This window comes from Camarhynchus parvulus, chromosome 1A, assembly GCF_901933205.1.
Source record: "Camarhynchus parvulus chromosome 1A, STF_HiC, whole genome shotgun sequence".
Classification (NCBI taxonomy): domain Eukaryota; kingdom Metazoa; phylum Chordata; class Aves; order Passeriformes; family Thraupidae; genus Camarhynchus; species Camarhynchus parvulus.
The window spans coordinates 25,301,422-25,315,309 of NC_044586.1; the positions used below are offsets into that span (position 1 = coordinate 25,301,422).

At 44.2% G+C, this 13,888-nt stretch overlaps 3 protein-coding genes across 3 annotated transcripts; 2 read left to right on the top strand and 1 right to left on the bottom strand.

The window, feature by feature from the left end:
* Positions 1-8,448: 8,448 nt before the first annotated feature.
* LOC115909903 (histone H1.10) lies at positions 8,449-9,711 on the top strand. The gene has a single exon (XM_030959651.1). The coding sequence runs from the start codon at positions 8,820-8,822 to the stop codon at positions 9,483-9,485; it is 666 nt and encodes a 221-aa protein (XP_030815511.1). The 5' UTR covers positions 8,449-8,819; the 3' UTR covers positions 9,486-9,711.
* Positions 9,712-10,858: 1,147 nt separating this feature from the next.
* Positions 10,859-11,359, bottom strand: LOC115909931 (histone H2B 1/2/3/4/6). Its single transcript, XM_030959680.1, has one exon. The coding sequence runs from the start codon at positions 11,306-11,308 to the stop codon at positions 10,928-10,930; it is 381 nt and encodes a 126-aa protein (XP_030815540.1). The 5' UTR covers positions 11,309-11,359; the 3' UTR covers positions 10,859-10,927.
* Positions 11,360-11,560: 201 nt separating this feature from the next.
* Positions 11,561-12,280, top strand: LOC115909930 (histone H2A.J). Its single transcript, XM_030959679.1, has one exon. The coding sequence runs from the start codon at positions 11,633-11,635 to the stop codon at positions 12,020-12,022; it is 390 nt and encodes a 129-aa protein (XP_030815539.1). The 5' UTR covers positions 11,561-11,632; the 3' UTR covers positions 12,023-12,280.
* Positions 12,281-13,888: the final 1,608 nt, after the last annotated feature.

The following is a 13,888-nucleotide window of genomic DNA, read 5'->3' on the forward strand; positions in this document are numbered from 1 at the left end:
TTATGCAGAGCTGGGTTGGACACTACATTTTCAGCTGAACTCTGCCAACCCTTACAGGGCTACAAGTACTTAAGGCAGCTGGAGTGCTGCCTTATCCAAATGGTCTCTCTGGGGCATAATTTTCCAAGTGCAAACCTAATTTGAGCATCCTTGTAGGAATTTATTGAATATTGTCTTGGTCTATGTGTTTCTGGAGGAAGCCACCTCTGAAATATGGTGATCTGCCTTTGGTTAGGGACTCCAGACACTGCTGCTGTGCTCTGCTCTTGTTACAGCAATACCTGGCTGGAAAACAGAAAAATTCCAGTTCAAACCCCAGGCACTTACAGGGATTTATTCATGGTCATGCTCTGGACTGGGGCAGCACCAGTTGTTGGTTTCTCTGGTCTGAGCTGAAGGCACTTGAGACAGTAGCTCATGTTTGGACTCAAGTGTTTATTATTTCTTATCAGTAAAACAGGCTCGCTGCTGTGAGTTTGGCAGCTTTTCATTAGAAGGCACAAAATGGCCAACAATCTCTTGTTACAAGGGCTTTTAAGACTAAACTATCCAATGAAGAACTGACACCTAGATTATTCTCCCTTTTAACCCAATAACTGATCCCAAAGAGCCCCCAGTGAGGACTTTCCTGCCCAATTACAAAATGCCACCCAAACCCATGAAGAAGAAGGAAGAAGAAGCATGAAGAAGAAACCCAGGATGACACCCTGTGCCCTCCATCTTGCTTCCATCCACAACATACCAAAAATCCCACAACCTAAATTTCTCACCAAGTGATACACCCACACTACTCTCTGTAATCCATTTCATACTTTTGTTGATTCCAGTCTATCTTGAAGTCTAGGAAACTTTCTCCATGAGTGAGGGTCAAAGTCAGTGCTGCCCTGGGGGCCAGGGCACCCCAGAGCAGACAGAGAAATATTCCTGGTGCCCTGGGTTTCCACACTGGACAAAGCAGCTTGTCCTTGAGGATACAGCAGTTAAGGAATTCACCACAAAGTCCATGTCCTGCCTAGGTCAGACCAGCCATCACTTGGATATGCTGAGGCAATGGCATCCAAGTGCCTTCATGTGCTCAACTTGGCACTTATCTTCAACAAACCGCACAAGATTTCTGTCAGCCCATACCTCAGGTTTATTAACATCTCTTTGTCTGAAAGTATTACTTTTGGCCCTGTCTACCCTTCTTCACTTCGTGCTATCCACACTAGCTCAGTGTACATTCTGCCTCAGCACCCAGGTTGTTCCAGAAAACACTAAATACTACCAGCCCTGGAGCGTTGTTTTCATTACCAGTTGTCTGCAGACACTGAGTTGTTGACTACAGCCCCTTGGCCCTGTGCTACAGACAATTTTCTAGTATCTAAGAGCCTGCTGATCCTGCCTGTAGTCCCTCTGAACCCAAACAAGAACACCTGGGAGATGGTTCCAAAAGTATCATGGAATGCCAAGTACATCGCATACAACATTCCTCCTTTGTCCACACAGGTGCACTTTAATCAACAGTTCTGTGATAATTACCCATACCTAGGCACAAGCAGTTTTTGTTGCACTCTATCCACCATCAAGTCAACAGAACCCGTTTTATTCCTGAGACTTTGTCACTCTGCTTCTTGGACACTGCTGTCATTCCCTGTAACATTTTCTACTCCATATTAGAAATTATTTCCTTACTGCTAACTTGCTGCAAAGAACATCAGTTCCTTTACATTCAACAATGTATGTTAAGGAAAATTCACTTCCTTTCTAATCATGTTTTAAGTGTTTTAAGAAGAAACTTTAGTTTTTCAGCATTCTCTTTAAGTCAGGGTACTTCAATGACACTTGCTTTTCCATGAGGGGAGAATTTTTAGACATCTGATATTTGCTATTTCTCCCTTCTGTGTATTGACCAATTGTTCACTTCTCATTACCTGAAATTTGGAGCTAAAAACTAGGCCTAAAACTCCACATAGGAGTATACCAGTCCTGTCTACAAATGAAGATCTTCTTCACCTATCTCAGGGAAGCAGTCACTGTGATCCTTTTCTGCTAACGTACTGGTCTTGATTCATTATCAACACAGAACTTCAATCTGAAGATCCGGATCTACTGAGGTGCTTGTCAGCTCCTGCTGACAGTAGCGGTTCTGCAACATTTTCTAGTATTTGTAAAGCTGATACAGTTTATTCAGGATGAAGAATCTAACATATCTATGAAGGCAGTGCCTCTTATCTGGCATTTTTCAATACACTAAATGTCCTCAACCATTTTAATTATTTTTCCTAGTTGATACTCACAGTATTTATATACAAGCTCTGTAGACTTTAATTCAACTCATAAATAAAATTATACCAGGCCTAGGACTGATCCCAGCAGTCCTAGGCTGTTTGAGACTGCAGTTTAATTTCATAGTTGACAAACATAAACATTTAACTATAAATTTCTGCCCTGGAAGTGTTGGTGTTTCCTGATTATTACTGTAATTTCTAATACTTTTCCAAAATGAAACAAAACGAAACTGAGAGAACATCTGTAGTGTATCTGCAAGTTGTAGAGAAACATTGCACCCTGTACTGAGACTCTTCCTAAAATAATTTTTTGAAAAAGCCTATTAAACATGGTTTTCATTTATTCCTTTATATCTGTTTTGAGAACTGTAAATTCTAATTTATATAATATAAAATTGATAAAAATTATAAACTGTTTGACCTTGTAATTACTTCAACTCAACATCAATGAGTTATCCCTTCGTCAGTGTGTGCTGAGTCTGTAACCTGAGAAATGCATTAATCTGTAACCCAAAGTGACTGATTTTGTGCTTAGGTCTTGGCCATACTCTTCAGATACCTAAAGAGTAAGAGAGGCTGCATAGCCTGGGTGCATAGCTGGGCCTGCAGCATATTGTCCCAGGAAAACTTCCAGCATCTTCTTTCCCTCCACTCAGAATGAAGGGCTGGAATTACCTTGGATATCTTAGGAACTGCCATCTGACAACATGTACATCCTGGGCCTCACTGAAGGGCTAGGACATAGTTATTCTATATGGATGGTGTAGTTTCAATTTGCATTTCTGACTCAATCAGTATTCACAATATCCATCACAAAAAAAAATTTACATTTACTCTGTCGCGCACCCCTGGGAGGATAGACAGCACGTCACACAGTTTCAAATACCACATTCCAGTTCTTTCCAGGCACTCTGTAAAAGTTACAGGTGGGGTTACATTTCCATATTTTTGCATGTAGATCCCTATGTTTCTTCATCTTTCTGCACTTACCTGCTTCCTCTTTTTCTTCAGCTGAAATCCATACAAAGCGAGTTGGTCTGTGGAGCAGGGTAACACGGAATCCTGCTCATTACTGAGGTTCCTAAGCTTACCAACACTGTTACTACTACCACAAATAACTCTCAGTCCCATGGATGGATGGAGAGAACAAAATTTTGTTAGAAGAGGATCTCTAAACCAAAAGCTTCAGAAGATTTCAGGAGGAATATTTTGATGCTTTATGCTTTCATTATATGGGGAAAAGAGAAGATTTGGGAGGTCATTCATTAAAATGCACAGCCCTTTTTTGCTGGCTGGCAAACATTCAGCAGTTGTGGCAGAAGAGTCACTTCTTTGATCAGTCAGTCACTTTTTGATCGCTCCAGACTGAAGGAATTTAAGTTTTCTGAGACTCTAACTAGCCTTAACAAATCCTTCAGTCACATACAGCATGAGCACCGAGCCAAACCAGAGTTGCCCAAACTCATCTTGACAAGCCTTGAAACTGAGGATTGTGTGAGAGGTAGAAGCGGTTTTTGGAAAAAGCCTATTAAACGTGGTTTTCATTTCTTCCTTTAAATCTGTTTTGAGTACTGTAAATTCTAATTTTTGAATTGAACTACCAAAATTTAAAATGTTGTGGGAGTGTCATTCAGGGTTAATCAATACATGAGCTTCACAAATTAACCTGGAGAAGGACAATGTGCAAAATGGTACTGAGGGAAATAATTGTTTCCCTCCGGGCAGCACTGGTGAGAGAAATCAGAGTGCTGTGCCCAGCTCTGGCCTCCCCAGTGCCACAGAAACAAGAACAGAGCTGGAAATGGAGTGGGACCAGTGAAGGGACACAAAGGGATCAAGGGACTGGAGCATCTCTCCGGTGAGGAGTGCCTTACCAATGTGTTCAGATATCCTGTGGGAGGAACAGAGGACAAAGATCCAGTCTTCTTAGTACTGCCCAGGAAAAGAGGCAATGGGCACATACATTGGAAAACACAGGAAATTCTATTTAAATGCAAGAAATAATTTTTTGGAACCTGCTCCCCATAGAGGACTTAGTGTCCCCCAGCTCTAGCTGATCCTTCTTTGAGCATGGTGAGGCCCTACTGCATTAGGTCTTAAGATTAAAAGATGAGATACTTTTCTTAGGAGATGTGATTGTCCTAATGCTGAAATAACTGTCCATATATTTTTTGTTTGTTTGGGTGAAGTATAACTAAAAGGATGTAGGCTTCTTTACTACTGAAACTCTTTGACACCTTGAATCTTAATCTTCCCTACATATAAACTTTGCAGTGGCTGAATCAGTATTGACAATATATTTTCAGCATGGCAGAAACCTGACTGATGTCTTTTGATCTTGTTATGGTGTTTTTATTACTAATATAGAGAGTGATTACTTGAGCAACTGCAAAATTACTATTTATAAAGAAGACATCGTGCTTCAGTTAAAAGTTGTCTATTTCTCTGTATCTTCACTGTCCTAACTATAGTAATTGTAATTGAGTGAGTGTAGGCTTTCAGCTAAATTTGTCTAATCAGCTTATCTGGATTGCTCTCCTCCTGCAGTCTGGATGTCTTATTTGCCTTTATTTGTCCAATGTTTTTCCTCCTTGAGAAGCTTCTCTCTTGACAAGAAGAAAAGTTTTTTTTCTCTACTATACAGTCTTAGGAATTCTTGCATTATATATGAACAATTTTTGTTTTGAAGATCCCCGCATTAGAAAATAGTTTGTCATTTTGTAGGTTCCTCTGCAACCTGCACTAGCACCTACACAGCCAAGCAAGAAAATCTGGGCATGAGTGTGAAGGTGCAAGGGAATGAGGCCATGTTTTGGGTGCATGTTTAAAGAGGGAAAAATAATTTGTTTGAGTTCCTCGGTAAGAGGTAAACAGAGACAACAACTGTACAGGGTGCTTGGAAAGGAAACCAGGGAGAATACTGAAAAATGTTTGCTGTTTAATTAATTAAAATGTTTGCTGTTACTTATTAATTATTAAATGAGTCACATTTAAACATCATCTCTTCACTTGGAAGCTGCAAACAATTTTTATTACCAGCTCACTCTCAAAACTTTTTTTATTTTCAAGTAATTTTTTTTGACACAAAGAAAATTTCTCAGTCTGCTTAAAAAACTGTTCCCTAATCTACCACTGATTTGATAAATTATCTGCTCAGATGCTTGCTTTGCTTTGTGTTTTTTCTCTTATCAGTAAAACATCCAAGACAATGTCAATGCTATTTGTAATGAACAGTCTCTAAAATACAAGAATTTTCATTGTGGTTCAGTGTTGCATTTAACAGCCTTTTCCAGCAGTGCAAACTTCAAAATTGCTCAAAGCAATTGACAAGTTTGTTTAACCCAATTAAGTATAAAATGTTGTTGCTTGGCCCAGAGTGCAGGAATAACCCCTAAAAAGCTTCCCCTTCTCACACCACTTCATATTTATAAATCCCCTCTGTTTATTAACACACACACACACACACACACACACACACACAAAAAAAAAAAAAAAGAAACAAAGGAAAAAAATCACCTTCCCCAGAAATGGATGGTGACACCAGGAACATTTTGTCTTCTCAGAAGTAGGCCAGGGCTGATTCTCTGCAGATAAGAGCCAGTGTGATGGTTAAGGAGAAGATACAATAAAGGATGCTGACACACAATGCCGGAGGCCAGCTGCCAAGACTTCCAATGTTCCAATGTCAGGCTACTAGGAAAAAGCAAAGGACTCCAGAAGTGCAACTCCAAACGGGGAGCAGGGAACACGAGGGATTTACAGGGATGCACCCAGAACCAAAAGTGAGAGAAGTCCTACATTCTACCCTTGAAATACTTCATGTGACAACCTTCACAGTCCTCTTCACATGCTTTCCTTACAAAAACAAAACAGAAGGAACAAAGAAACTCCCAAACCACCCAGAAACGTTCCGGTGCCTTTGAAATTTATCACAGAGTAGATAAATTTTAAAGAGTAGTAAAATTTATCAGAGCAATCCTTATCTGCTGCAGGTGGAGTACTAATGCCTGCGCTGCTCAGCGAGGAAGATCTAAGATCTCCCAGCACTTTCTATCGTGTCTTTATTTCTAACCTCCTGTCTGTTTATGGGGGAAGGGAAGGAAACCTCTCCTCTCCTGATGGGCTGAGAACAGGTTTACCAAAAGCAAGCCTGAAGCTCAAAAGTGTGAATGTGAGGGAGGTGCAAGGAGGATGCGCCCCTGGGGCTGCAGCTGCATTCTTGTAGGAGCGGCTATTGTCCACTCCCTGTCCCTCCCAGGTTCTTGACCAGTTTCAAGTGTAATAAAGCAGTCACAGAGCTCTAACGCCAAACTGCCAAAGCTGCAGGGATTAAAGCACATTAGTCGTCGTGCAGCCGTTATTCTCTGAAGAATGTACATCACATTAAACAGACCCGGATAGAGGATAACACTCCCGGCTCCCTTTGTATCACTTACAGTCAGATTCTGCTTTATCTTTGTTCATCTAGACTGGAAAATAACCACAATGCCCTCATCCTACCAAACCAAACACTATTTTTGCCTCTCAGACCTGTTCATACTGTTCACAAGACTCACAACACTGAACTTTCAAAATCTATGCTCCTGTGGACTCGGTCTGGTTGTTGATGTGAGACCAACGTCATGTTCAGGAGAGGCAGGGCAGATCTCACACCCCACTTCAGTATCCCTTTCAGTCTCTTTTTTACTGTGCAGTACTGACAGTATTAATTTTTTCCAATCTCTGCTTACCGTTCCTCTCCTTCAGAGTATTTATTACCTCACCTGCACGCAAGCACAACAAAATAAAAATAGAAAAAAAGTGAATATGGAAGTGCCACAGTTTATTGTTTTGACTTGTAATTTTGATGTATCTACTGTATCATTATCCTTTTAATCTGTCTCATTAAAATTAAAACTTCTTGCTATCAAGTAAAACTGTGTGTCTTCAGCATTCAATGTATCAAAATGCATGTCAGGCCCCTTTGTAACATACCTCATGTCATCTTGAATCCCAGTTTATCTAGGCTAGAAAATATGTTCCTTTAATGAAATAGCCCACTGACATTTTGCATGACAATTTTTTTACAAAGTACAATGTGGTAAAATATTAAGTTTGATCTTAAATTGTTCATTTAAACCAAGGGGAAAAAATTCTGGCTGCTTTTTAATTAGAAACCAATCGAGGCTTTTGTCTTCTTACTTAATAAAAAAATTAGCCCAAACAATTCATTGCTATCCTTAAAAGTTTTAATTAATTTCTATGGTCACTTTATGAAACTCGATAATTAAGAAGGATTATTATAATTAAAACTGATTCTGATTTATGAGGATTGTCTGAAAATTATTTCAGCATTCTTAGGCTTGGGATGGAAATCTCAGTTGTGAGTTTTTTCCTTTTCCCTTAAAGAAAAGAATTTGAGGAATATGAAACCTATGGGGAGAAAAAAAACAAAACAAAAAAAAAAAACCCACAGAACCACAACAGTCAATGTCCAAATAATTGTAAGCTATACTGAAACTGAAGCATTCTATTCATGAAGGCCAGATTTCCACAGTATTTAATTTATTGGGTGATAACTGATACTTCAGCTGGCTCCATACTTGTTTAAGTAGCATATAATACATATTAGTGTATCTATATATGTTAGACATTTTTCCTCTCCAAGTCTGCCTCTGATGTTTGTAAGTCATAAAGAATAGCATCCACTACTGTAACAAAGAAAGTGTTAAACTAGCCGTTTATCTGGGATTTCTAGGCATCAACTAGGCATTAACAGTCTCATTTTACAGACAGACTATTTGTAAAAATATCAAAATCTTTCTATCCACTTATAAAGCACCAGGCAAAAAACAAAACAAAACAACACAAAAAAAAAACCCAACAACAAAAAGCATAGCCCTGGCAAGTTCCAAACACTTTTCAACAGTAAATATATTCCTCTGAAGGTCTCTTCCTTTCTCCAAACAAAAAAATATGTTGAAATACAGTATCCTTAATAGTTAAAGATATGGTTAAGAGAGCCGAATCTTTATCCATATTCAAAGCTTAGCCATGAAATTGTGTTACTTCCTTGTCTTTGAAATCAATTTACGACAAAAATACTAAAGCTGCTCACTCGGTTTTTGTCCTAATCTGAAGAAAACCCCCCAAAGAGTAAGCCTGCATTACGGGGGAGACTTTTTATCTACGTGTTTTATTTTAATTTAGAAGGAAAAACAAAAGTTTGCCGTTCCCGGGGTCTTTCTGGCTTCACAACGCGGGGTTTAAAACAGCTTTTCTCTCCCATCTGCGGTCCAAACAGCAAGAAACTTGCCCGAATGAAAGTCCACTGTCTTCTCTTCACTCTCCGAAGAAACTGGGGTGATTTTGCGGCACTCGTTTTACGAAAAATATGAATTTATAACTCCGAAGAAACACAGACTCGGAGGAGGAAAAGCTCTTCCTGGCTAACAGTTAGGCGGGCTCTGCAAAGCACCAATCACAGATCACCGCTTCGCTATAAATTCAGGCATCGGGGTTACTGTAGCCCAATTACTTTCTTTTGATTAGGAAGAAGTCTCTGCAGCGATGTCGGAGACCGCTCCCGCCGCCGCTCCCGCCGTCGCGGCCCCCGCCGCCAAGGCCGCCGCCAAGAAGCCGAAGAAGGCGGCGAGCGGCTCCAAAGCCCGCAAGCCCGCGGGGCCCAGCGTCACCGAGCTGATCACCAAGGCCGTGTCCGCCTCCAAGGAGCGCAAGGGGCTCTCGCTCGCCGCGCTCAAGAAGGCGCTGGCCGCCGGCGGCTACGATGTGGAGAAGAACAACAGCCGCATCAAGCTGGGGCTCAAGAGCCTCGTCAGCAAGGGCACCCTGGTGCAGACCAAGGGCACCGGCGCCTCCGGCTCCTTCCGCCTCAGCAAGAAACCCGGGGAAGTGAAGGAAAAAGCCCCGAAGAAGAGAGCAGCTGCGGCCAAGCCTAAGAAGCCGGCGGCGAAGAAGCCCGCCAGCGCCGCCAAGAAGCCCAAGAAGGCGGCAGCGGTGAAGAAGAGCCCCAAAAAAGCCAAGAAGCCGGCGGCCGCCGCAGCCAAGAAGGCAGCGAAGAGCCCCAAGAAGGCGACAAAGGCTGCCAAGCCCAAAAAAGCCGCGGCAGCAGCCAAGAGCCCGGCTAAGGCGAAAGCAGTGAAGCCCAAAGCAGCCAAGCCCAAGGCGGCCAAGCCGAAAGCAGCCAAGGCGAAGAAGGCAGCGCCGAAGAAATGAAGTGTTGAAGTGGAAATACTTTTAAACCCAACGGCTCTTTTAAGAGCCACCCACTATTGTCCCCAAAAGGGCTGATACACTCCGTCACTGAGCTCCGTGCCTGCAGCATAGCCAACTATTCTCCACTATCCGTGTGGGACGTTCGTATGTGGAGTGGATGGGACGCTAAACTTCCGGCCCTGGTTTTACTCTAAGACTTGGAAAAATAAAAGTTTACATTCCCGGCGGAAACGCTTTCTAAAGGCTGCTTTTTCTTTTTCTTTTTTTTTTTTTTTTTTTTTTTTTTTTGGAGCTCTGCAAGTCGGTGTTTATGTTAAAGGGACTGCTAAGGGCGGGTACCTTTCTGGGGCGTGGAGGTTCCTTTCGTTGCTCTAAATCAGCGCGATTCCTAACAGCACGGATGCGACCGCCACACCTCTTAGTGACCGCAGCAGGGAACTGCTGTCAGCACGGCTCCTCCGCTTCCGTGGCAGTGACCTTTCCGCTTGCCAGCGCCGGCCTGGGGCAGGTCTTGATTTCTGCGTGATTTCACCGACCTACTTTCCCGAGGAGGCGCCTGCCGGGGCGGGAGGCGGGTTGGAGCCGGCAGCATTCCCGTCCCGCTCCCTGCCGGGCTGGTGGCGGAGCTCAGCTCGGCCGGGCCGGGCGGCAGCGCCGAGCCCGCGGGGGGGGGCCGGGGGCGGAGCGGCTGCGCGCGGCTCTGCGCCGAGCCCGAGGCCGCCTGTGATTGGCTGCTGGGAGGAGCCGCAGCCGCTCATTGGTCCGCGGGGAAATTTGGAAAAGCCCGCGCTGGGGAAGGGGGAGGGGGGAATGGGAGAAAGCGCGGGCAGAGCTCCGTGTCCCCCTCCCCATCTAGAGCCCACCCGAGCTCCCGGGGCTCGCGTTCCGGGAGATCTCATTCCCCTATAGCGTCTGCCCCACTTCAGGGGTGTTCTCCCTTCCCCCAGTCCTGCAGACCTTTTCTTCTCATACAGAAGGAAAAATGTTTCAGCTTAACACAATTCCGAAATATCAATACAAAAGATAAAGCGTGTCGAGTATTTCTCCGTCCGCCTTTTTATAAAAGTTAATAAATGTTGTTTTTATCTTCGCGAAGCATGTTTGCTATTTTAACTGTGAAACTTTTAATTTGGATAAAACAAATTATAAAGTATTGTCTTTATTGTAAAAATATACTGTTTCCATTTTTTGAAAAACTGTTTAAACGTTTACATTTAAGAATAGTACATTTGAATTACCTCCAATCTGAAAAATTATTCAAGGACTTATTGTTACTATTGCAAGATTAAGTAGCTGACTAAACGTTTAAAATTATATCTACGCTTTTTTTAGTTAAAATTCCATAGGAAAGACCGAGGCACTAGTGTGTTAAAGCTCTTTTACGGAGTATGTGGGTGGCTCTTAAAAGAGCCTTTGGGTTAAAATTGACGGTCCGAGGCGCCCTACTTGGAGCTGGTGTACTTGGTGACAGCCTTGGTGCCCTCGGACACGGCGTGCTTGGCCAGCTCGCCGGGCAGCAGCAGGCGCACGGCCGTCTGGATCTCCCGCGAGGTGATGGTGGAGCGCTTGTTGTAGTGCGCCAGGCGCGAGGCCTCGCCCGCGATGCGCTCGAAGATGTCGTTGACGAAGGAGTTCATGATGCCCATGGCCTTGGACGAGATGCCCGTGTCGGGGTGCACCTGCTTCAGCACCTTGTACACGTAGATGGAGTAGCTCTCCTTGCGGCTCTTCTTGCGCTTCTTGTCGCCCTTCTTCTGCGTCTTGGTCACCGCCTTCTTGGAGCCCTTCTTGGGCGCGGGGGCGGACTTGGCCGGCTCGGGCATTTTGGCACCACTGCTAAACCCAGGGGAAGCTCAGCACACAAAATGGCCGCAGCGCCCGCTACTTATACAGACGTGTATGCAAATTTTCGGGATCAGCTCCGCAAAATGTGATTGGTCCTTCCCGTGCCGGACGTGTATCCGCCGCTGATTGGTCCCAACAGGATCCGTCCGCTGATTGGTTCTTTCGGCAGAGCCCAGTTCCAGCCAGTGGCTTCGGGCGCGTCCCGCCCAGGGAGGGGATAAAAGGGCCGCGGCGGTTGCGTCAGGAGGATTGTCCTGGTTCGCTCCTTGCCCAGGCTCGTTCCGCCAGCGCTTCCAGCCACCATGTCCGGCCGCGGCAAACAGGGAGGCAAGGTCCGAGCCAAGGCCAAGTCGCGCTCGTCGCGGGCCGGGCTGCAGTTCCCCGTGGGCCGCGTGCACCGGCTGCTGCGCAAGGGCAACTACGCGGAGCGCGTGGGCGCTGGAGCTCCCGTCTACATGGCGGCCGTGCTGGAGTACCTGACGGCCGAGATCCTGGAGCTGGCGGGCAACGCGGCCCGCGACAACAAGAAGACGCGCATCATCCCCCGCCACCTGCAGCTCGCCATCCGCAACGACGAGGAGCTCAACAAGCTGCTGGGCAAGGTGACGATCGCACAGGGTGGCGTGCTGCCCAACATCCAGGCCGTGCTGCTGCCCAAGAAGACTGAGAGCCATAAAGCCAAGAGCAAGTAAATTTGGCGAGCAAAGCCACTCAGACTTTGCCCAACCTAACATTCTAAACAAAAGGCTCTTTTCAGAGCCACCCACGTAGTCAGAAAAGAGTTGTGTTGCTTTCTTTGAAAAAGTACTCTGGTGCTGTGTCTTTAATAGTACTGACTTAAACTCAAACGAACTTGTGTTTTGGTCTTTTAAAACTTTGTTTCTAGTGAAGAGGGCTGATACGTATGCTTTCTGACCCATGTTTCTAAATGAATGTTGATACTTTTGTAATTGTTTCATTTGTTTATTGTTACATTCAGTAAAGAGCTTCAGGATTCTGCTCACCTTTCATGGTTCCACAGCTTACTGAGGGTGTAGAACACAAGACGGTGGGTAAAGCACGGGTGGGAGTGGCAAAAGCTGTGCAGCATGAAGATAAATAGGAGAGCATCGTAAAGCCCAGATGTAGCTACATCTAGCCATGAAAAAAGGCTTTCTTCATTCCCTTTGAAGGCCTTTGTTCTTTAAAAGATGCTACGTACCCTGTGTTATATGAATTCCTATATATATGCTACAGATATGTAAATACATGTAGTTCCCTATATGTTAAATATATGTAATATATTGTAGCACATATCTTAAATATATGTAATATAAAATGAGGAATGCCTTAGGAAAAATGGCGTTTGATCCTCATCTCTGCCTAGGCAGACCTGCACTCTAAAGAAACAGTGTAACACTTCCATTCAGGAGAACCTTGTAGTGGTAGTATACTCATAAATTGTTTCACTGTTCATTGCTGCTACTCCTGTTGCATCAATTAACAGTGGGTAATATTGAGTTTTCTATATTGTTGGCACAAATATCACCCCAGAGCACAACCTTAAATCTCTTTATATTCATTATTATCAATTATGGGGAAAACTGGCTGATTCCTCTTGCCAGGACATTCCCAGAAGCCTCATCTGATGGTCTGTATGTAGCACACTGCACTGACGTGGCTGGTCTCATCTTTGCTGCACCTCTGCCCTTTCCATCCCTTGGAGAGGAGGAGGAGTGCTCTGGGCTTGGGGGAAGGCAATTCTCCCACTGTGCCTCTTCAAGCTGCAGCTGAGAGGTTTTTTAGGCAGCATTGTGCCATGGCCAAAGCAGGGCATCAGAGATCATTTGTGGAGAGAAACATAAAGAAGAGAGCTGCTGGAGCACCAGACTAATCTGGTATCCACAGATGGTATCTGTATCTAAAAGTTTTGTTTTTAAGTGGACACTTTTAGGGTTGGAGTGGTTTTATTATGCTGTTTTGTTGATCATTTGCTACAGCTAAATATCTCCTGGCCCTTCCACTTCTTTTCTTTAAAAACTTCAATGGTAATTAAAATTTCATTTTAACACACATGAGCCTTCTCACACTTAGTTTCCGAGATTTCTGCATACATGTTTGTCAGAATATTTCAATCTAAGAATGGTTTGGGTTGGAAGGGGCCATTAAATATTATCTCGTCCAAACCCCTGCTTGTGGGCAGGGTCACCTTTCACCAGCCCAGGCTATTCAAAGCCCCATCCTGTCTGACTCTGGGGATAACATCCTCTAGGGATGGGGCATCCCCATTTTCTCTGGACAGCTTTGTTCAGTGTCCCACAAGCTTCTTGCAAAAACTCCTTACTTGTGTGCAATGTAAATGTGGCCTTTTTCAGTTTAAAATCATTCTCCTTCCTCCTGTCCCTACAGGCCTGAAAAGAAGCCTTTCTGTATTGAAAGGCTGCTGTAGGGTTTCCTCAGAACCTGCTTTTCCCCTGGCCAGACAACCACAACTGTCTCAGCCTTTGTTCATGGGAGAGATGAAGCTCCTGATAATTTCTATGGCCCTCTCTGGACCTGCTCTGACAGTGTCCTGTCTT